We start from the raw sequence: 24,419 nt of genomic DNA, 5'->3' as shown, positions 1-24,419 counted from the left end.
ACTAGCTGCATGACTTTCACACATTTTACTCCCTCTCTGAGCACGTTTCCTCATCAACAGATTGGAAAGGACAACCTACCCTTAAAAACTGTAATGCTTATTGCCTGGCACGTTGTGGGCATTAAATAAACATTAGTTCTCTTCTTCCCTCACTTTGTCCCGCCCTGGGGTGGCTTACAGGTTAAGCATCTGTAAGCACAGAACATGTGTCTATTTTGTATTCAAAAAGGGCTTCTGACAATACTTTGAAAAAAAGAACTTGTATGTGAAATGAATGCTGTGTGTCCAGGCTGCCACATGGGGAGGTAACAGGTTTATCTCAGTGACGGACTGCTGGTGAGGGAAGCACAAGAACTTCGCTTGTGGAATTACTCTCCGAGACAGTGTATGAGTCACTCGAGGAAGCAGCTTCATTTTTTTTTTTTTAATGGTCTGCCTTCCTTGCGTCTTTATTGGTGCACCTTTTTATCCCAACTGGAAGTCCATGCTCTGAGATGGAAGCAACTTAATGGTATTTTTGACAAAAAGAAAAATAGTGGTATTTTGATTATGCACTGTATTCCTTGCCTTGGGTTCAAATGATCTTACTATTTTCAAAGATCAAAATTACCACAAAAGAATGAAGATTTGAAGTCAGGAAATATTTAAAAAATCTAAAGGTAATTGCAAAAAGATTAGTTCCACAACTGAGTTGGCATAAGGAAAGTGACATAGATATTTAGTTATAGACTCTAATGATGGTTATTTTGAAGAGAACTTTATTTGGATTCATATGTTCAAGTTAGATTATTTTAAACATTTACTTGATATGAAACGTAGCTACACAAAAACATTGCAATTAGTTCAACAGGATTTATTGTGTATTCCTCATAAGTAAAAATTATTCCAGAAGAAATGGTTTAGACTATGGTCTGGAAACATTTTAGATGGTACACTCTAATAGTAATAGAATTTTGGCATGCACTTCAAATTTATGTATAGTTAATTTACTTATGAATTATACACATATTCTTTAAATTATCATCATATGCATGTATTTATAAAGTATGTGTATTATGAAACAGACACAATAGAAACTACAAGATACAAGTATGTGTGTGTATGTGTACACACACACTAAGATTTTCCTTCCTGATCTTGATGGAGCATCTTGTGTCTTTTTTGCACATATATGCATCCTGCTTTGAAGACTGCTGTTTTAGGTAATCATGATCACAATAAAGGGACTAAGACTTCTTCTTGTAAATGGTCATTAAGTAAAATTGTTACCTTTCGTATCAGTTTAGCAACATTCATTATCTACACTAAAAATCAAATTCAATGCAGATTCTCCAAGAGTGCAATTCAGGAGGAAATACATGAGTGCAATTCATCATTACCAGTCTTATAGACAAAGCTTAACAAACTTGCTAAAAACTGCGTGTTGAGCTGTCAGGAGACTCTATTAAATAATGTGACACTACAAATACATAGGAAGACACTTCTGCAGGTTTGATATGTAAAGTAACCAAAATCGGATACAACTTTGAATCCAGTAATCGAAAGAGGGCCGCTATATTTTGAATTGATGGTGGCTAGATTATGAGCCCTACAGAGTCAAAGACGGAAACAGTAATGAACCTAAACAACTGTGTTTCCAGCTGAAGAGCCTGTTGCAGTTGCATCAATAGTTGAAACGGCATTCACACAGGCATGTAACGGCATGGTTATAGGAAGCTAGCTCACTATGAAAACGATGGCAAGAGGGAAAGTAGTAGCAGTAATGAGACCACCTGTCTGTAATTGTGTGTGTGAGGGGGTTGCTGTTCATGGTCTTACTCGAAGTTACAAAAAATACTTTTATTCATTAATCGAAAGGGTCGATCAGACAAAAAGTTACTTCCTTATTCCAAAGGGTATTCTATAGCAACATTTGGTACAACAAATGAATTCAAGTGATTCCTTAAAGTTCTCTTATTAGAGAATAATTTATAATTTTATAATGTTTAAAGTCCATTTCAATATACAAAATTAAAACAATAATTATATTAGAGTAATAAGCTTGGTTTCAATGTAGAAAACTGAAAGTCATGAAGAAGAAGAATGACATTTCTTATTAGTTTGGTAAAATGTGCCAATTCACATTAAAAAACAATGGGACACTGGAAAGAAATAATTAAGAGCATATTTGAAAGAATACAATAAAAATGCTTAAGTGTATTTTTAAATGGCTCTTGATTTTTGAACAAAGTCAAATTCTATAAAGATTTCCTAGGGTAAAATTTCTTGATTCCTTACCTTGCCGTACTTCTGGGCGTAAGAACCTGTGAGCAGTGAGTGAAAAACAATGATGGTTTCGTCCAAGTCCCAGACAAACACACGCTGAAGAAAAAAGGAAAATATCAAAGAATGATCAAATTCTAAGGAAGCAGAAATCTCTTTACAGGTAGAAAATATCTCTCTTTGTTGTTGGCAATAATCCTGATACCATTTTAGGAAAATCGATGTTACTCCATTAATTTTTTTCCAGACTTCCCAGATTTAAGCCCTGTAATACCTGCAGAGCAAGAGTGATACAAGAAACAAGCTTAACAATCAGATGTCCTAATGTGAATACATTCATCCAAATATTTCCTTGCAGTTAGTACTCTAAAAGACACATTTGGACTTTATAGTAGAAGTGAACTTGAAACTATTTTTTTAAAGTTTTTATGCCTCATAGATTCATGAAATATTGCAATACATGCAAACAATTAAAATTTTAAAAGTACTTAAAGAACTTCATAAGTAACCGCTAAACACATATTACGAAGTGTGGGCTCTTGAGTCATCTCAGACCATCCCATGGGTTGTTTGACCTGCACAGTGTTTGAAAAATTTCAAATTAGTGATCAGCTTTTCAAGATGAGGAGATTTCAAACAGACCTCGGGGTTCTGACAGCAGCAGAGCAACCAGACATTGGGGCAATGCTGGCTGACGGTTCACATGCAGTGATGGGTGGGCCCTTTGACCGGGCCGGGGTCCCGGCCCCCCACAGCAGGCTGGCCCCCTCGCCCAGCCCACCCCCGGCTACCACCTGCAAGCTTCCTGACTGTGTCTGAATCTGTCCCTCCAGTCCAGGTAAAGGAAATGCTCTCTTATAAAGAGGTGTAATGACTACTACTTAACTTTACTAAATCTGGAAATTAAATATTCTTTCTTAATTCAAGTAGGCAGTTGTTTAAGAAATGACATATTATGGATAAGAACAGTCCTTCTGATATTTTATAATAAAAAAAAAATCAACCTGCTTCATATGGATACATCTCAAAAGAGCTTTCAACCAGAAAAAAAAAATGGCACATGGAAATTTTTACAGATATAAAGATTTTAACCTGTATCAAATGGGTTGGAATTTTTCCTATTTTCATAAGACAATGTTTCCTTTCCACACAAATTAATTTTACCTTTTAAAATTATTTGACCCATATAAATATCTTTCATTACTTTGTACTATCAAAGGAAGTGTTTCTCAGAAAATTACCCCATAAGCAATGCCATTATTTTTAAAATTTCTGTTTGTGCCAATGAGGATCAAAAGATGCAATTATCTCAGGCTTAGACTTTGTGAATCATTATCATTTTTACGCTGTTATTGTTTTTAACTTGGCTATTATGATGTAAGCATAAAACATGTGTTCAATCAAAATTAAACATCATATTACACTCTGAGGATGAATCGGCATACCTCCAGGTCGCTGTCAGGAGGTGGGGAGGGATTGTTTTTTCGGCCTCTTCCTCGGGACTTTGACCCCGAACTCCTACATGTTCTCTCATCAAGATCTTTAATGGGTGTGGAGGGGCTCTGCACGGTATCGAACTCTCCTGTAAGTAACACGACTTATATCAAGAAGAGCACTTCATTTTTAGATCAGGTAAAAGTCTTCATTATTAATATCATAACAAATTCTTATATAACAGAAATCTCTCTAGGACAAAAAAAAAAAGTAAAGATTTCTATTCCCAAATACCCAAATCCTAATGCAGTCAAAATTTTTGCAGGTCAGACAAATGCATCCTAGTTTCAATCCCTGGGATCTATTACACCCGAACTCCTTTTATACTCCATATGCCTTCGATGTTCTGTTTCTACCCCCTCCTACAAATTTATCTAAACTTAGATCTGTTCTCACCTCCTTACATCAGAGTTCAGAGGATGAAATGTCTTCTGGATCAATCCCATGCCTCCACCTGCAAACCTGACTCCCAACCTCACCTTGCAGGGAATCTTGCTCTATTATCTATTAATCAAACCCTCTCTCATCTTCCCTCCAACCTCTTCCTTCTCTGGGGCCGCTGATAAGTTTGGAAGTCCTTGCTTTTGACCTTGAATTTCCATCTAGAGGCTATCTGCTTGTTATCTTCTTCTTCTTCTTCTTTTTTTTTTTTTAAATGACACTCCTTAAAAGATTACTTTACACCAGTGCTGTCCAACAGAAATATAATGTGAGCCACAAATGTAACCACATATATAATTTAAAATTTTCTGCAAGCCGCATTTAAAAAATGTATAAAGAAACATATAAAATTAACTTCATTCGTATATGTCAATTGACCTAATTTACCCGAAATATTCATTTCAACATGTAATCAATATAAAAAATTATCAATGACACCTTTTACATAACCCCTGTTTCACATGAAGTCCTTCGTGGAGTTAGACACTTACCGCAGGTCTCACCATGTACCAACCACATTACAAGTGCTCAACAGCCACGTGTGGCCAGCAGCACAGGACTGGATAGCACATCTCTCTCCACTTCCTGACGTGCAATTTGTCATAATCTAGCTTTGGTTCATCCAAACTCTAAAAACATTCTTACTCAAAGTTCCCAACAATGACTTCATTGACAAATGCAATAGATTCAGTCCTTAACTTTCTGGATCTCCATGCTGGGTTGGATCCTCTTAAACAGCACCTCCTCAGAACCATTATTGGGCAGCTGAGACCCTGTACTCTTCTAGTTCTAGACTCTTTCTCATCAGTCCTTCTCTGCCTAGGAGACATGGACTCCTTTTTTCTTCTCTCATTCCTTATATACGGATATTTAAGAATCTCATCCTTTGAGCATTGTCCTTCTTATGCCACACCATCTGGGTGATCTAACCCTCTCATAGGTTAATCACCTCCTATATAAAGACCCATACATAGGCTGCAATTAAGTGTTGGACTTTGTATTTAATTGACTTCTGCATGTCCCACAGATGCCTGAAAGTTGGATATGTCTAAAACTAATGATGCATCTTATGAGGTAGGGAGTGCTGAGCAGCGGCAAATCTGTGTGTGTAAGGGGGCGTTAGGTTAAGAAAGAGGTGCAGCAAAACCTCACAAGTAACAAGAGTCAGATTTACCCTGCGACAGCAAGTATTTTACCCAATCTTTTTGAATCTCAGTTTTTCTATATTACAGCATGGGTAATAGCAGCTACATTTTTGAATTAATGATAGATCTGATTTGTATTTAATTGGATTGAAACCATATGCATGAAGTAAAAACTCTATGAGAGTCTGATAGTAAATGAAATTACATGTAGGTTGTGCAATTTTTAAACATAAAAATGTCATGACTATCATGCTTTATCATAAAATTAAAGTAAAATGATTATGAGGACAGCTGAGCATTTCTCTAAATAATCACATCTGAACAAACTAGATAACATTTAGGTAGTATTTTTTTTTTCTGAGATGTTCTAAATAGTAAATTTTACAGAGCTAAGTTGTAATTGTTTATATTGGTTATAACATTTTCTTTGGGAAACATTGTGCATGTCAGGACAGCATCAAAATATATATCTGCTCTCCAAATACTATTTGCTCTTAAAACACTGCACGTGACTCTGCTATCAACTATGTGAGAACTGACAGCAAAATAACAAGTTCTTTAGTTATAAGGTTGAATGTAGCCCTATCATATAGTAAATCATGTTTCAGTTTACATGCATTCATTAGGCTTTAGGTATTTAAACACTCACCAACTTCTAAAATACATCACACAAACTTTTTTCTACTTTTAGTTTTTTTTAAACAGAATTTTCCTAAGGTTACTATGTTCTGCAAATCAAACATTCTTTTTCAAATAAAATGCTGATTCAAATTAGCCTTCACTTACTAAATAAGCTTATAATAATTTTTTGGGATGATATTCCATATAACCTGTCTTTCTATTTATTATAGGTCATTTTTCAGGTGTTAGCTATCATAAGGCAGCTTTGTTCTTACAACAGTGCAAGAGCTGAAAGGACACAAATTTGCAAAATCCCAAAGTCACTGTTATGTTATGGATGGTTGATGGTTGGCTGGATCTATAAACAGTTTGGCAGGAACAACTCAGCTGTTCCAAGGAACTTGGAGCCAAAAGCTATCACAGCAAAGGAAGTGAAAAGAGCAGGAGGAGGAAGGTGAAACACTATTCATAGGAAGTGTCTGGGTTTCAATAAAAGTAGGACTTGATACCACTGATTCTTTCCACGTTACTGAAGGATCTTAAAAGGGCTCTAAGAATTTGAAAAAAATATGGATGGAAGTGTTTTGATGGAGGTAAAGGCATAGCTTTCTAAAGAGCTAAGAAGAATACCCCCACATTTATTAAACCTTTAGTATTCGTCATGTGCTGTGTTCTTTTTAAAAAATATTTATTGAAATATGTTTGTCTTTATTCACTGCCCATTACATCTGTGTGATTGATTCACACCTACAGCCTGGAACAGTTGTTCTTTACTTAATATGGCTAGAACTTCATTATATATGTATACTATATGTATCCATTCTATTCACGTATATGTGGGTTATTCATAATTTTCAGCAGTTAAGAATAAAGCTGCTATAAATATCCTTGTTATTGTCTTTTTGGACATCAGCTTCCATTCCTCTAACTTATATATACCTAGCAGTAGGATTGCTGGGTCAGGTGAAAGGCATACATTCATGTTTAGTAGACTCTGGTCATCTTTTTCTAAAGTAGTTGTATTAATTCACCCTCCTACTAGCAACAAGAATGTCAGTTGCTCTACATCCTTGCCAATACTTGATATTGCTAGTCTCTTTTATATTAGTCATTGTGGGGTTATGGTGGTATCTCACTGTAGATTTAATTAACATTCTCTTGATGAGTAATGATGTGAAATGCCTTTCTGTATTTTTATTTCACATTTGGTATCTTCTTTTTATGATACAACTGTTGCCCATTTAAAAAAAAAAAAGGATTCTCTTTTTCTTATTGATTTGTCAGCACTCTATTATAAACATTCTTTGCCTCTATCTCTAACTTTATCCTACCTTTCGCTCTAGCTCTACCTCTACCTCTATGATACAAACCTCTCTTTGACCCAGTGAATTTGGTCTTTCATTATCCTCTTTTAAAAATGGGTAAACTGAAGATATGTGAGACTAAACTTACCAAGATGAAATAGCCTATATGTGGAATTCTGGTATGATTCCAGGACCCCTGCTCTTTCCACTAGACTATACTTCCTCCCCAAACAGTGACAGACCCTCCAGATTACAAATGTAGTCAAGAGTTATACAGACTTTATACAATTTCTTAGAGTGAAAGCCAACGAATTAATCGGAAGAACTTCATGGTAAAAGAGCAGGTCCTGAGGAGATCAAGGCTGTATCAGGGCTCCTATAGCAACCATCCAGGTGGAACTGTTCTGACCTCTATATCTTGAGGATGCTATCCTTTCTTCTGATAAAGGGTAAAACCAGTAACTTGAGCTCAACTGGTCATTAAACATTTGTTGACATCCTCCCTCCCCCTTTTTTTTAAAGGAGAAAGCTGTCAATTCCAGTGCCTCTGCCAAATTTCACTCAGGTAACTGCACTAGGGTGCATTAATGCAGCAAGTGGGGAAAATGCAGATTGGCAGAGTAGTTAACTGTGGTCAGTTCTTTCTATCACAATCCTCTTGTGGCCTTCAATGAAAGGAATTAGCACTCTGCTTTCCTTCCTATCCATAAGAAAAATGCCATGAAGCTGTGGAAAGTCTACTGAGTTCTGCCTAAAAAAAATGGCTTCTTTTCAAAGAGTGAAATGATCTTATTATATCCCTTACTTTTCTAAAGCAAGTGTAAAGATTAATTAGCTAATGCATTGTAATGTTTGCCAAGGTCTCAGAGTAAAGGATAATATTGTTGCAAGTTACTAGTTATATCATATCAAAATTTAAAGATGTGTAAAATATTTTAAAAAGGAGAAGCTATAAAATATCTCTAATTTTAATGTGCTAATCAGTCATCAAACTTTCTGAATGCAAATCAAGAGTATAATATGTACTTAAAATAATCTTTATGTTAAAAGCAGAGAGAGATCTTTGTAAAGATAATGGACTAAAATATCTGTTCTTAATCAGCCTGGTAATGTTTCTTTTAAAAACATTGTCAAACTACCTAATAAGGTAAAGTAATAACTGAATGCTATTTGCAATTTCCAAATAACATCAGTCATTACCTACTGCCTTAGGCGTATTCTTGGGCCAACACTATACATGATTGAATAATTATCCTTTAATCAGTACAGTAATGCATAACTGTACCTTCCATGCTTTAGATATTTAGATCCAACTTTATTTCATTAGGGCTTATCTCTAAATCAAAACAACCAGCTGTCTCTTATAAAACATGAAGCATGTTTCTATTTTAAAAATGGGAGAAGTCAACAGTGAAAGGTTTATGAAAAATTGCGTTTTTAATTGTTAGGTCTCTGCTTTAATTCCAAAATGCAGGGCTGGTTATTGGGAAATAATTTTCATACTCTTAAATTAAATACCTCATTTATTCATCAATAATAAAGAAAAATTTCATAGTTATAACCTTGTTTACTTTTTGTATGCATATCAAATATGAAAAGGCAAAATCAAACTTAAAAGTACCTGGACTAAAGTTCTGAGATCACAGAATATCTCAAAAATACAGATGTGTATTGTTATAATTTTGGTTGAGAGAATAATGTAGTTACAAGTAGAAATAATTTCTTCTTTCAATTCAACAGAAAATCTCAGAAGAAATGAAATTTGCCTATCATATCTGTAAAATCTTTACATAACCCAAGACCACAAAGATTCCTCCCTGTCTTTCAGAAGTTTTACAGTGTTAGTTTTTACATGTATTGTATATACTATGAGTTACAAGTCAAAATCCTGGTGTTATTATTTTCGTCTTCTTTGTATTTTTGTTTTCATATATGTATGTTCAACTGTTCTATTGCCATTTTTTGAAAAAGGATTCATTCTCCAATTGACTTTGTACCTTTGCCAAAATCCATTGTCCAGTATATGTATATTGGTCTATGTCTAGAACCTCTGTTCTATTCCATTGCTAATACCACACATTCTTGATTACTGTACTTTATAAGTCTTGAAATCAGGCAATGTGAGCCCTCAAACTTTGTTCTTATTTTGCACAAATATTTTGGCTATTCTAGTTTTTTTGCCTTTAATTTTAAAATCATCTTGATAATTTCTCCAGTAAATCCTGCTGGAATTTTGACTGGGATTATGATGACTCTCCATTAAACTTGCTTTTAACTTTAAATACTTCATCAGGGTTAAATGTGTCAGCAAATACAGTTCTAACAAGAAGTCTAGTAAGTTTCAGACAACAAAAAATACAATGGATTTTAAATATGTGCTGATTAGACAAAGCTATTAGGCTACTTAGCAATGATCCTACAAATCCTAGGAAAGAAGGGAACATTCACTGGCTGGAGGTACCGATGACTCACACAGGTGAAGGAACTACACACTCTCTCAAGCATAAAGGGAATATGGTTAGTTACAGGCAAAGAAGTTAATATAACAGCTTCTCTATGCTGTCAAGATCTTCACAAAATAATCAGTCTGGCAAAAGGCTGGCTGACCTTTTTATATCCATTTAAATTCATATGCACACTGATATTTAAGATTAAAATCTGCAAACTGCACCACATCTAAAAGAATTCTTTTCTGAAATGACAGAAGGTCATCTTATACAGTGGTACTAGCATGGATTAAACAGCCACATAATTGTCTAGGAGCTTTCAGCTTTGTTTCTAAATGCTCGTTTTCTCCATATGTATGTATTTATTTATTTATCCTCACTGGAGAACATTTTTTCATTGCTTTTTAGGGAGAGAGGAAAGGAGAGAGAGAAACATTGATGCAAGAGAACAGCATTGATTAGTTGCCTCCTGACTGGGGACTGAACCTGTAACCCAGGCATGTGCCCTGACTAATCGAGCCCGCAACCTGTCAGTTATGGGATGATGCTCCAACCAACTAAGCCATACCGTCTAGGGCCATTTTCTCCATATTATTAGACACAGCAAAACATACGAAAGTATTTCACCTGGATGAAGATCTGTACCTGGTTGGCTAGTCAGTCCTGGGAGAGATTCCTGCAACTGATAGGTTGAGGTTGAGGATGACGTGCCGTCAGCTGTGTTATTTGATGTCATATATGCTCCATACGTCGATGCTGAGTAATACTGTGCATACTGGTTTTGGCCAAAGGCTGTGTAAGATGGATAATCCTGAAAGAGTAATTGAGATATGTGTGTGTTTGAAAGCTTGAAAGAAAAGCTATCACTATGGTAGATTGTAAGATTAGTATTAGGCTTTGTGTGTTTGAGTCCAGAGCTTTGAGATGATCCAAATGAATGGAGACTACTTTGCAGGCACCTTCTGCATGCACATTGTCATGAACTACCCTGCTGGTTTGGCAAACCAGATCCAATACACACATTTTAATCTGTCTAAAGGGTAGATATGCTTCACTCTGCCCCTATAATTATTATCAAAGGATTTACATCATCATGTCTGAGGCACTTGAAGAGACAATAGAAAGGTGGAATCAGTTCATATTCACAGCATCCGTTCTCATACAGCTTCTAACATCACCTGCAAGGAGCAGGTATGGCTCCGCCCCCACCCCACCCCCCAGCTTCCATGCACACCCTGGTCTGTATTACTGTGATTTTTATTCCCCTTCTAGGCTACAATAATTTTGTTTTCTTGGCAGGAGGTAAAGAGTAATGAAAGAAGACGAATAAATACCTTTCCTGCCCAGTCTCTCACCAGATATATGCCACCTGAAGCTTGACTTCAAGTTTTTAGTGAGATTTTCAAATATTTAATTTGCCTCATTTGTTAAAGAGAAAAAAGGAAACATGGGTTCAACTCCTCTGACCTGCTTTTTATCAAAAGTTTTCAAGAAGTTTAAAATTATCTAAATAATCCTTCAAAATCCTTTACCTATTAAGATAATGAACAAAGGTTTGTTGCTGTAATTGGTGTTTACTATATCTAGCGTGTTTTAGTCCAAAGTGTTATTAATGATGATATAGCTTTACTCAGGATTAGTATTCCCTAAAATGTGTTCCTAAGGGAGTAAAGATCCATGTTTGATGTGATTTCCAAAAAAGGAAATTCTCTATATAAGTAAATATGTGTATAAGCAAACCTTATCAGAAAGGATTAAGTAGCATGGCAGGAAACTAAAATTCTATTTATCTATTAATTTGCAAATTTGATGTTCCTCATAATCACCTGTGAGCCAATAAAAAAGCTCTTAGCAATATTTGAACAAAGTTCCTAGCAACACATAGTTTTCAGAGGAAAGCAGTAAAAGCAAACATTTACGTAATGATTACTTAGTGTCAAGTACTGTTTTAAAGCCTTAAATGGATTTAGTGATTTAATCCTCACAATGCCCTGTGCCGTAGTATAATTATTTCCATTTTACATCAAAGGGGACAAAGGCACAATGTTTTAATGATGTGCCCAAAGTCAGAGAGCCAGCAAGTGTCAGAGCAGAAAGTGGAAGCCAGAGAGCCCGACTAGCGTCTGTGGGCTGTAACTCTCTCCTGAGGCCTTCAGGAAGTTGAATTTACGTATTGGAAAGGTCCAGACTACCAGCTTCCGGTGAATTTAATGTCTTTGTTGTACTCAAACGTAACTCAAGATCTTTGCTTCTCTTCATTTCCACTATTGTCACCCTGGCCCAAGCCACCTTCACTTTCTATTGTAGCCAATGGCCAGTTTTTCTAATTTGTGTCCTTGCTTCCATTTTTGGCTTCTTCCGAAGTCCCTGAAGCAAGAGCAATCTTTTCCATACATAAATTACATGACTCTATTCTGCTGCTCAAAACTCTTTCATAGCCTCCCATTGAGCTTGGAATAGAATTAAAATTCCTTCCTATACATCACAGGGCCCTACCTGTGCAGGCCCCTGCACATCTCCACAGACGTGTCTCCCCGCTGGACCCTCACGTACAAACTAAGCTCCAGCCTGCTTTCTGTCCACAGACACACCCAGTTTGTTAGCCCTCAGGGGTCTGGTACATGCTGCTTTCTACCTGAAACACCCTTGCCCTCACTTGTCACCCGGCCCCTGGATGCCTTGGCCTAAATGGTGGTTCCATTGAAAGGCCTTCCACACAATCACCCCTACTCAGATTATATTTCTAAAAATATTTTTAATAGGACCCTGTTCTCTCTATTTACGCTTTCTAATTATATGTTTACTTGTGTGTTGACTGGTTTATTGTCTGCTTCTCTCAGTAGGCTGTAAGCTCCATGAAGTAGGAATCAGGTCTGATCCACCCCACCCCCACCTTCATTAAGTTCCTAATATCGAATAAGTATTTAGTAAGTATTTGCTAAAATAATAAATTGGTATTCAGTCCATAGTCTAAAATACAGGCTAGATTTTATAGTGGAGCCACTATATTTAAATATTCAAGGAGCATTGGATCTGTTTTATGATATAAATCGTTCCTTTCCTTTATGAATCTTTTATCCTCTCAAAGTAGAACAGAGTAATTCTTTCTCTTGTGTTTTCACTCTACCTAGAAAATTTAAAAAAAAATGAAAGGCAACAGTAGTCCAAGAGGAATTTTTTTTAGTAACAAATGATACTTTGGACTAAAACTGATAGCACAATCCAATTATTGATTACAATTCAATCAATTGATGTTCATAAACATTTATCAAGAAAAATAAAATTATGTTTATTTTGTTTAGTCTGAAAGTAAATTATGACTAGTTTAAGGTTATAGAAAAGTATGCAATATATTTTGTGAGTCCATGCCAAATGATTAAAATAATCACAGCTTAAATGCTTAGAGGGTAAAACTTTAGCAAAGAGGAAACCTAAAATATGTAGAATTACATCTATCCCCCAAATTCTGGGAGATTATGCACTTATATGGCAACCTGAAACTATTCTTCCAAAACCAGAAAGAGATTTAAAAAAAAGCATAAGTACAAAAAAACTACTATACCTGTTGTGAACCGCTGAAATTTGTTGAATTGGAAACTGAATTATTTGCATAAATAGTAGATGATGGTGCAAAACTAGAACCTACAGGTAAATAAAAAATTGCATGTTAAAGTACTTCGTGTAAAATAAAAACATTTCACTTTTCAAAATTCAATGAAATAAATATATTTTTAATTTTGCTAAGACAGTGAAATTTGATGCTGAGAGATTTATAAGGAAAATACGCTTAACTCTATCCCTCTTGTAACAGCAAATAATGTCTAGAACAGTCTTAACAATGACTGAAGCTAACCTTCAAGGGTTAAGTGTCTAGAAGTGCAGAAGCACGCAGAATAAAATACACAGTTCGAGACTACTTCCGGACTACTGGAACTTCCAGACTCCTGAACTTTCAAGTGGTCATAGCAACTGCATTTGCATACAAAAATCACCAGAGTTAAACATCTGGGCAGTGTTAGCTTAAGAGATCAATATACAGAACCCACTTAGAATTAATTGATGCTTGTAACTCCCTGCCTTTACGGTACTCTGTCCTTTCCTTAGAACAAAAAGTGCTAGGTCGGACCTAGAGCTGAGACTCAATAGGGTTTATGCTTCAATACTCTAAGATTTGATGGCCTGCCAGAATTTACTATTGGGTCAGAAATTTATTCAATGATTTTTTTAAAATTAGGGTAAAAACAAGGGAACTATTAATTTGCAGATTTTTAAAAAATATGTGTTCTTTTGGAATGTACTTGTTAACAAGGAGTAAAATGAAAAATTATTAAGATAGCTGATTATTTTATCAATGGCTAAAGAGTATTATGCAATCAATACAAAGTGACCTGACCTGGAATGTCCAATCTGAAAGTATTTGGGGGAATAAAGGAAAATGTTTTTATGGCCCTTCACACACTTACTGCAGCTGTGCAGCTCACTGTGGCTGTAGAATGTATGCAAGCATGTTTCTACCTACATTCTAGGGAAGGAGAGACCTGCCCTGCTGTTCCAGATCAAAAGGTCTAAGGAATTATTTCATTTTAGTCTGCTGACTCAAATGTCAATGCTAGTTGCTTCAAATATGCTAATGTAGCCCTGAATTTGTGACTATAACAATATAGACAAAATGACAGGATCAAGCTTTTAATGTTTTTATTATGTCACTGATTTTCTTCTGTAATTAGTACACACAATGATTTAAAAAGAATTTTTAACTGGAGTCAAAAACAAGAGGAGATTTAAGAAATGATCATATATGGAGGATTTGGGTAGTGGTACAAATTATGTATGTATTCCCATTAAGAAATGTAGTATCAGTAGGGGAGAGGTATTTTAGGAATGGACAAAAAAGTCCTCAGTGATAAATGGGACTTAAAAAAGTGCTAACTCAATTTTAAATGGAATTAAAACAGCATTATCTACTTAACAAATTCTAACAAGAAAATAGTGGTTTTGGTCATGAACCTTTGAAATCACTTAAGTAGATGCTAAACATGTGACTGCTGGCATGGTGACTGGCTTGGAGGTTGCTTTGCTGGAACAAGTTTACTGCCAATTTTATGCAACTTAAACTTAAGTATTTAAGTTGGGTATGGGTCATATATCTTGATGTGTACTCAACTTTTTTCATCATGTTTCTGCTCTGATGGAATCGTGTGAGTAGACGACTGATGTTTAAAACTGTCTTCATGACTGTGTCATTCTAGTCTGAAGCCAAGGAGTCTTATTCAAAGAATTTATTCTCACATAACATGTCTCCTGTGTGGCTACTTACCTGGCATCTGGTAAGAATAAGGTGCCTGGCCTGGCTGTGGGGTGGAGAACCCTGGGCTGTAACTGAGGCACCCACTCTGTAACGGAGACTGAGTTTGTGGGAGTCCACTCTCGGTCTTGATGCCTGGCAACATCACACCCAAGTCTGTTTGGAAAATGCATGTGCAAACCACTTAATTACTAAATGATCTCACTTCTGAGTTGTATCTTACATTAGAGTATACAACTACTAACCAGCAGGATTACCTGCTTATAACCAAAGAAGGAGAGGAGAGAAGGTGTGAAATACCGTAAGTGGGCAGGCTGTAGGGCTGTCCTGTCTGTGAGTAGGCTGTGTAGACGGCCGGCTGCTGCATTCCCGAATACTGAGTCTGGCCTGCATAGGCAGACATTGTTTGAGCTGCTGGTGTAGAAAGAATGTGTGGATAGGGCCTAAATATCAGAAAAATAGCATTACTGTGGCAACAAAGACTGCATATTAATTCAGACAGCTTAGATTCAGTGAAACCTTATAATAGCCAGGAAGTAATCCTCTTCTTTATCCACAATATAATTTTAACAATATAGGAAAGGACATGAATCAATGTCAGGAGCCCAGACTCTGCTACAAACCAGTTGACTGACCTTGGACAAATAATTTAAACTCCCTAAGTCTATAAATCCCTGTAAGAGAAATTTGGTTTAGATATTATATCTGAAGTGTTTTTCCACATCTGTAGTTCTTGTTTAGACCAGATATAGCATTCTAATTAATATGTAAATGAGGAAAATGGAGCACAGGCCAATTAATCAATATGTTTGTGAGCATATTTCCAGTTAATGTGAGTGACCTAATGATATGCAATGACTACAAAAGTTATGAAAAACCCTACCAAAAATTTTCTATCAAGAACTAAAAAATCTTTAAAAAAATAAAATAGGTAGCTTCCTGAAAAGAAATCGAATACCATTCCCTTTATCATGCCACATTTTAGAGAATGTTCCCAAAGGGACATCCAATCCCCTGCTTATTCTTAAGGACAGACATTAGCTGCTACAGAAAATAACTGTCCTCAGTAAGTTGACTGCATTAGTTATAAAAATAATAGAGCACAGTCTTCAAAAATATGTTTATTAGGACTTGAAATCCAATAAAATACCGTAATGATGGAACACATTATCAAGTGATGTTTGAATAAAATGTAATCCTTTTAGATTTGCTTTAAAGGAGTCAGCATTTTAGAATTTTCATTAAAATAAATCACTGTGTTCTGTTTTGATCTCGATGCTTTCCTCAATACATAAATATCCCAAATTAAGCGAATTGTCCAGATAAAAGTGAGTATATCTGTATTTCTAGATTTGTACAGGATATGTATATATCCAATTAATCTAACCAAGTATCTACCTATAACACATTTATATACATAAATGTATCCCAATTTAAAGTTGTTGTGAATACAGGTTAATAAAGATACTCCTGGACAATTATTCTAACAAATGAGAAAGAATCTACTGACCACTTACTTGGAAGGATAGAGCTGTGAGGAATATTGATGTGCTGATCTGGGACTGTAGCCACTACTTGTTATTACTGTAAGACACACAAAAAGAAGTGCAGAAAGGTTGCTTCATAAATATCTTTCACTACAGTATACAAAACCAATTTTAAAAAATTACCATGTTAAAAATGTTTCTAAAAATTCAGTGATTTTCAAAATGCGAATTCATTTTCTAAACAGAAACAGATGCCCAAACATTTTATTCCAATTGAACCACTTCAAGTTTATTCTAAGAGCAAGCAATAAATTCTTAAAAATCATTCCTCTCCATCATTCTTCCATTTTCTCAAATTAGTAGCATCCTCTTATGTATTAATATGCTATGAATAAGTGTCTTTGATTACTCTTTCATGATACAAAATTTTTAAAATTCACAAACTTCATGTTTTAAATTCTAATTATGATGGCAATATAGTGCCCTTCATCTGTATTTATTCTACTAGAATTACAACAAAAATTAAGAAAAATGTGATCTTCCAACCTTCATATTCAAATTGTCAAATGCTATCATTTTCTGTTTTCTTACTTTTACCAATCAGATGAGTAATTAAGAATTCAGAGCCCAGAATATTCTAGTAATAATTGAGGCATGGGTGATAATGCAACCCTTTAAAAAAACGTGACTGCAAAATGCAGTATCAGTCTTATTTACAAAAAATATTTTGAACTAACAGAGACAGAACTTTTTTGAGAAGAACATAAAGGTGAAATTTGGGTCCTATTAATATTTCATCAAAACATGCAGCCGCAAGCTGGAACATATCCAAGTTTGGAAGTTACTCTTTCCTTTAACCATCTGCCTTCACTAAGATGGATGTATTGCAAATATATGGGCTCTAAAGTGTTGAGGTGGTCCCCTCAGAGCCAGTCCATACCGGGCAGGCACACAGAGTGTCTTTATTAGGCCATCTGCTGTTCATTCACTTTTCAAAAAGATTAAAGTAGTACACAACGCAGTGCTGGAATTAGTTTCGTCTAATCAATCATAGTTATACTTCAAAGTGCTATGTCCTTTCTAAGTTGTTCATAATAACTCTGGAGCTAAACTTTGAGAATTGTAAAAGTGACAAATAGGTTTAGGTTGCTAACTATTTTATGAAACATGAGATTTTTCTATATCAAAATGCTAGTAAGTACCTTTATGATCTATTGCTTCATAAACAGGTAGAATTTAATGTATTTAAAATGCTATTTGGCCTGTAAACCCTGAGTATGAAAGTATATTATAGTTTTCATAGCAACAGTTCAGAAAGTATGTTTTTAAGAATGTGAAGAATTAATTTTGTAAATCATTAAATATGACTAAGGTGTTCTAAATATTTTCAGCAGCCATTATTTAAGTGAACTTGCTATATATATTTGAAAATTGACCAATGAACCATTAATTTTCTACTTATTTATTAAAAATTCAAAAAATGTTTAAAACTTTCAAATCAACTCAATGAGAACCAACTCTTTTTATTTTTACCACACCATGGATACTAAATATAATATCAATAGTGTTATTCCACAGGAAATTCAATCTGATTCATTAATATCACAATAGTGAGTACTCTGTTTATCCAAAATATAGTTAAATGAGGCTTAATTCCACATTTTCTTGTCTTTTTTTATAAAACTTCACTTTGGCACACTCAAGACTTGGACTATACTAATCAGCTATTTTCAAGATTGTAGAACACAAGGCTTTTTCAAGACACAGCAAATAATGAAAAGACACATTCACCATAGTAGCTTTTATTAAATTAGCCAAAGAGCAAACTTATTTCAGAAAAAGTCCATATATGTAAACACAAATATGAATGTATAGACTGCTTTTTTCCTCTAATGAATGAATCTAGAAATTATTAGAGTAATGCACCGATAATAGGATGAAGGTTCAACCTTAATACTTTCATTTTAATATCTATATGTTCATTTTCTAAATAGAATATAAAACCTATGGCTCAGAAAACTAGAATGGCCACATAAAACTTGTAGAGTTTATGCTTCTTAACTAAAATTTTTACATTTTATTCTAATATAAATCTGCACATAACTGATAACAAAAATAAAATTTAACTGAAGTGAGTTGAGACAATGCTGAGCAAAGTAAAGATAATTGCTACACAGGCAGCCTAATCTCCAGTGTGATTCCTGGAAAACCATCAAGACCTTCCTTTTATTCCTCATTGTCCTTTAACTAATCTAGAGACATTCCCAAAGCACTGAACTCATTATGCTCCATGATTTCTGCCTATAAAAGTAAGCAAAATTGCTTGTCTTCAAAATTTCCTGAAAATTAATTAAAACAACAATTTTTAAAAACATAATCAGATTCTCAGAATGTGATGTCAAGTGATTTTAATGTTTTATTCTTATTATCGTGGCCCCTTAGATCAGTGACTCTCAATAGGGGAGAGGTAGGTGTGAGGTTGAAGAATGAGTAGGTGTTTTGCTTGTCAGGGAACGTTTAAAATATCTGGAGACCTTTGTGCTTGTTCTAGCTGGAGGGTGCTACTGTCATCTTGGTAGAGATGATAGGGATGCTGCTAAACATGTTACAATGCAGAGGACAACGACCCCACAATAAGAAATGAGCCAACTTTTAAATGTTGCTGCTTTTGAGACTTGTTGACTTAGATCACTGTTGTCCTAAAGAGCTTGGTCCATGGTGTTAGAAATGTTCTATATTTGAGTTGTCTAATATGAAAGCCACTAAAAAATTCAGCTGTTATACACAGGAAATGTGACTGTGACTAGAAAATATTTTTTACTTGTACCAAAATTAATTAATTTAGACTTAAATAGCCACATATGGTTGGTGGCTACTTTATTGGACAGCATAGTCCTAGATAATTCTTAAAAGAGAACTATTAAACTATTTGTGAAAAAAAATGAGTGAATTTCAGAGAGAATGACTGTTCACATCTATTCCTTTTTCCATCTTTACATTTTCCCTTTTATTGGAAGGACTCCTGAACAGACTAGAATACTGTTCTAGACTATTCATACCAGTGACCAGCTGTGAAGCTTTGACTGTATGGCCTCAACCACCTGTAACTTCTCAGTGCCTCAGTATTCTTGCCTTTAAAATGAATCAGAGATCTCTAAAATTCCTTCTGGGGCTAACATTTTATAATTCTGTCATTTAGCTTTCAATTAACTTGTGATATACTATTTAAGTATACCAGCAATTACTAATTCCATTCTTTTCCTTAAAAATATATTTACATGCATTTACTTTGTTGAAAGTTTACATGGGTTATGGTAAGTAATAAAGAATGCAGGAGTTAGTTGTTACCTATTTATCTCTTGGGAGGAAAGTGAATTGCTAGAAAAAAACGTAGAATAGAGCATATGAATCTCTATGGAGAGTGTATGCCGTATCATTTCTTTCTGTTTGGAGTACTAATAGTTATGTGAGTACATGACAAATGCTCCCAATCAGTGTGATGTCATGAGACGGGATCATCTGTATCTATAAAAATCCAATATATGCTATAATGACATTATCCTCAAGGATATACCTCAACTATTTTTTTTACTGATGAATGTTTTATTGTACCCCAATTATAGTACCTCAACTCCTTACATGAAGCTTACCCACATAAAATCCTTGCACGTGAGAATGTGGATAAATGTAAAATCACATAGAATAATAGAATCACGATTTAATTACCGCAAATACTTCCTTAGGTTTAATGTTCATCTTTCTGTTATATACATTCCTCCTCACATTAAAAAAAAAAGAATCCTTTCACCAGATAATAAACCAAATAAAATATTGTAACTTTAAGTCAATTTAATGCGTGCCCTCTGTGCCCACCTGGGAGTTATCAGGTATTTCTATTTAAAAAGGATTGATGTTAAAGACATGCTATTGTTCTCTTTGAACCGTTTGACTGAAAGTGGTGCTCTCAGAGTCTGGGTTCTAATGCAACCAGCATGTGCTCTCCTGCAGCCTGTTAACCTTTGAGACTTGTCACTCAGCTGCTTACACAGGAGGACTTTTTAAACCCAGAGAGGAAACAAGGTTATTTAGGAGGAATCAAATGGATAATTTTACATCTCGAATGTTGGAAAAAAGGCAGTTTTTCATGTCACTTAAATGAGCAAGATGACGGAATAAAGTCAGCTATTACAACCTAATAATTAAATTAAACACTGTGTAAAACAATCATGAAGGAAGCCAGCTCTGCTAATTTCTAAGAAAGTCAGGGGGATTGTTTTGCTGTCAACTAAAAAAATGTAGCAAAATGATTCCACATATAATTTTTAAAAATGCATAATTTTATGACAATCAATTCTCAAAAAAGTAAATTCATTGTTAAATTTATAAAAACCCAAGTTCTAACAGCTTTGGTGTTTATGCTGCTTACTCACTAGGAGAAGTATGTGTAGGTAACAACAACACACGAGCTTAAGGCTTTACCTGACCCAGTAAAAGTGTCAAGCGCTCCATCTCCAGTCGTGGTTGTGGTTTCACTGCTGTTCAAAGGCTCTGTTTTGACTGCAAGGAGAGACACTACGTAGAAGAATAAGTACATGTGAGTTTTATTTCTAAATTGATATCAAAGATGCTGACTATTCTACTAGTGATTTTTCTAGCTACCATGGGCATGCAAGAGAGAACTTGAGAAGTCGATGAGGAGAATTTTGTTAATTTAGCTCCTAAATGGACATGCATTTGTAGAGAATTTAATCTAAAAATCCCCTGGCTAAGCTAGTTCTCTTGAATCCGGCTTTTAAAAGCAGCCAACCTTAAAAAGTTGAAACAGCACTACACACTTCGCTTTTGGAACTCACCTAAAGCACATTCTGACATTATAGTCAAAAGACAAAAAGAAAAGGAACCATCAGTCAGCCTTCAGGACGTCTGATCCAAAACACAACAAAGAGATGTACTAGCTTATAGTTTATTCTTTTCAAGAAGATTTTTTTAAAAAAAAGGAGAGCATAAGAGTACAATGGAGACATATTAAAATATAGAAACCATGGGCATATTCATGTAATGGGTGAAAAATGAGGCACTGAATAAATTTTTGCTTTTAAAAGAGACTAAAGACCTATACATGAGGGGTTGGGCGTTTTATTTTAATGGCATAATGATGTCTAATGAGTTATAGAGAGAAATCTAGAATAAGAGATAATTTCTACAGTAATAAGTATATTTTTTGAAAACTCTTTAATATGTTATTTCTACTTTGAGGCGGTATATTTTAGCAAAATCCTCACTTGGCAGTGATGTGGCCTGGCACAGATTATTGTCATTTTTCTATGTGAGTGGGCGGAAGGGAGCAGTGAAAAAGCCTCTACTCAGTTTGTCACACCATATTTTCCCTTTGTGGACAAAGCTCTGCTGCATATATCACAGTAGCAAGGGAATAAACTGAATTATTTTCTACTTAACACCTCTTATGTTGCCTGGACTGACACAGTTAAGTCACTTAGAAGCAAGCAGAAAACTTTAAAGAAGAAAGCCAAAGGCTAGCCAACCATGAACAAACATGACAAAGAGCGGTGGGTCAGAGTGTGCCCACCAACCAAACATGTCAGCGAGGTCACTCTGTTAGAAAAGTGACTAATTAGTGGAGAAACATGCAGTAAAGGTTACGCTCTCTTTCCGTATGAACAAAATTTTCTGGACCCTCCCTTTGTGAGCTCTGGGGTTAATTTAGTACCCATGATTCGATAATGTCATGAAGATTTGCTGGAAGATTCCAAGAACTATAACAGGTTGGAAAGAGGGAGTCAAGAGACTCGGATTCCTTCTCCTAGCAAAAGGGAAATTGAAGGTTGACCACTTTTATGATAGCAACAATACTCTGAGGAGCAATATCTGCTTTCTTATATAATGGTAAGTAATAAATTGTGGTTACTACTTTTTAGTGGTAATTTGTATAGTAATCCACATTATGCTTAGAGCTAATTACTGTTTAAATTTACCACTACAAATTTATTTACTACTACATAATTATTTATGGAGGGCTTACCATGTGCTAGGTTATTTACGTTTAACTAATCCTTAAAACAACCATCAATGTGAACCACCGTGTCTATTTTGTATGTGAGGGAACTAACATTTGTGAAGGCTGAGTGACTTTTCCACTACAGGAGATGAGAGAGCTAAGATCTGAACACAGGTCTTCAGCTCTAAATCCATGATCTCTCCACAATAGGCAGTCTTCAGGTATGAAGATGGCTTATGTTCATGATAGTAACTCTTTATAATGGCTCAGAGAGTGATAAGAATGGAGTTATTTCATAGATGAAGTAATTAGGCACACTTTGTTAGTAAGGAAAACTGCAAAATCTGGGAATAGGCTAATAAAGTATGCTATTTCTTCCTCATGAAGTATTTTAAAAGACGACAAGAAGTAGCAAGTTTGAAAGCAGATAATAATAGCACACACTTAAAAGGAACAATACAATCCAGGTGCTCTTGCTGGGCTTTATAGATATTATATTAACTCATTAACTGCTCATGACAATCATATGAGGTAGGTAATACTATCATCATTTTTCAGATGAGGAAACAAAGAGGCACAAAGAGGTTAAATAACGTGCCCATAATCACAGAACTTGTAAGGGCAGAATTTGAAGTGCAATTTCAGAATCCAAACTCAACATACGACCTTTGCAGGCAGCACTGAATAACCATGAATTCCTTCCATCTGTATCCATATAAAGATGATCCGGGGTGCGATCGAGATGGGCATAAGCAGGGGTGTCCAACCTTTTGGCGTCTCTGGGCCACACATTAAATACACTGTAACATGTAATCACAGAAAAATCTCACAATGTTTTAAGTAAATTTACGATTTTGTGTCAGGCCGCATCCCTAGCCGTCTTGAGCCAGATGTGGCCCATGGGCCACAGGTTGGACACCCCTGGAAAGGCACTCTGTAATGCAGTGTCCACATTTTACTCCTGACATGTATGACGAAAAGACGCATTTCAAAGCCTTCAGCAAAACCAAGGCAAGGGAAAGGTTCTCAGAACTTCCAAATTCTAATTGTGGCCAAATTCCTATGTAAACTTACCTAAACCTATGAATGCTATTGTAAAATATATTTATTAATGTTAATAGTAATATATAGGTCACTTGTGCATTGGCTGGAGGGGAGCACAATGGGACCTATGCCTAAAAAAATGGCCTAGAAGCTAGACATAAAGACATTATGTTTTGTTATATACTTTGAATAGCAACCTTGAGACTTGATTTCAGAAAGATAGTATTGATGTTGATTATAATCTCAATTTGAAAGTTCCAGGTGGTCAAAAACAGAAGGAAGAAAAGGATGGGTGAGAGTTTCTGGTTGTGTTCATTGTAGTGAAAACACCTTATTAACATTTTAAAGGTCTGCATTTAGTCAAAGACGAAGATTCACTTTACTCAGAAAAGTTATCCCTAGAAAATATATGAAGAAAAGCATAAATATCAAGATGTGTTCTGTATACTAAAATGCATGAATTTTAAAGTGATCATTCAACGAATGAATAATTCAACATTTGGAGAAAAAAAGCTACACATTAATGCAACTTTATTTTTCATATGCAGGTAAAAGGAAAACAAGAGGGAACAGAGGGAAATTAATTATGCTGCTACAGAAAATCAATTGTTTTCACATTAGGTGAACATCAACACATTTCTTGAACTCCAGGTAAGATGCAAAGTTATTCTGGTTTGACTTTATAAAGACAGACAGTGATATTTGTTAATAATAATTTGTTTTTGGGGGGAACAGAAAACTCAGGTAGAAAATTGATGCGGGCATTCTTTACATGATTAGTTGATTTATTAAAAGGGTGTTAGAATATAAAGAAGTATCTGAATATTTATAAAACAAGTAACTAATACAAAGT

At 35.1% G+C, this 24,419-nt stretch overlaps 1 protein-coding gene across 6 annotated transcripts in view; it reads right to left on the bottom strand.

The window, feature by feature from the left end:
• Nucleotides 1-24,419, bottom strand: part of EYA4 (EYA transcriptional coactivator and phosphatase 4) — a 253,569-nt gene that overhangs the window by 29,594 nt on the left and 199,556 nt on the right. For 2 of the 6 annotated variants that reach the window (XM_054569991.1, XM_054569990.1), the window contains 9 exons: nt 23,186-23,260; nt 20,986-21,078; nt 16,537-16,603; nt 15,320-15,462; nt 15,032-15,175; nt 13,277-13,356; nt 10,342-10,525; nt 3,708-3,844; nt 2,278-2,361 (listed from right to left, as the gene is read on the bottom strand). In XM_054569991.1, the coding sequence (XP_054425966.1) occupies nt 2,278-2,361; nt 3,708-3,844; nt 10,342-10,525; nt 13,277-13,356; nt 15,032-15,175; nt 15,320-15,462; nt 16,537-16,603; nt 20,986-21,078; nt 23,186-23,260 (1,007 nt within the window). The remainder of the gene's footprint in view (nt 1-2,277; nt 2,362-3,707; nt 3,845-10,341; nt 10,526-13,276; nt 13,357-15,031; nt 15,176-15,319; nt 15,463-16,536; nt 16,604-20,985; nt 21,079-23,185; nt 23,261-24,419) is intronic. The other 4 variants (XM_054569992.1, XM_054569994.1, XM_054569993.1 and 1 more) reach the window with 2 other exon arrangements.

The sequence above is a fragment of the Pteronotus mesoamericanus genome, unplaced genomic scaffold (assembly GCF_021234165.1).
Source record: "Pteronotus mesoamericanus isolate MK-2021 breed Mesoamerican mustached bat unplaced genomic scaffold, CSHL_Meso_final contig_20, whole genome shotgun sequence".
Lineage (NCBI taxonomy): Eukaryota > Metazoa > Chordata > Mammalia > Chiroptera > Mormoopidae > Pteronotus > Pteronotus mesoamericanus.
This window is presented reverse-complemented; position numbering and strand designations above follow the sequence as displayed.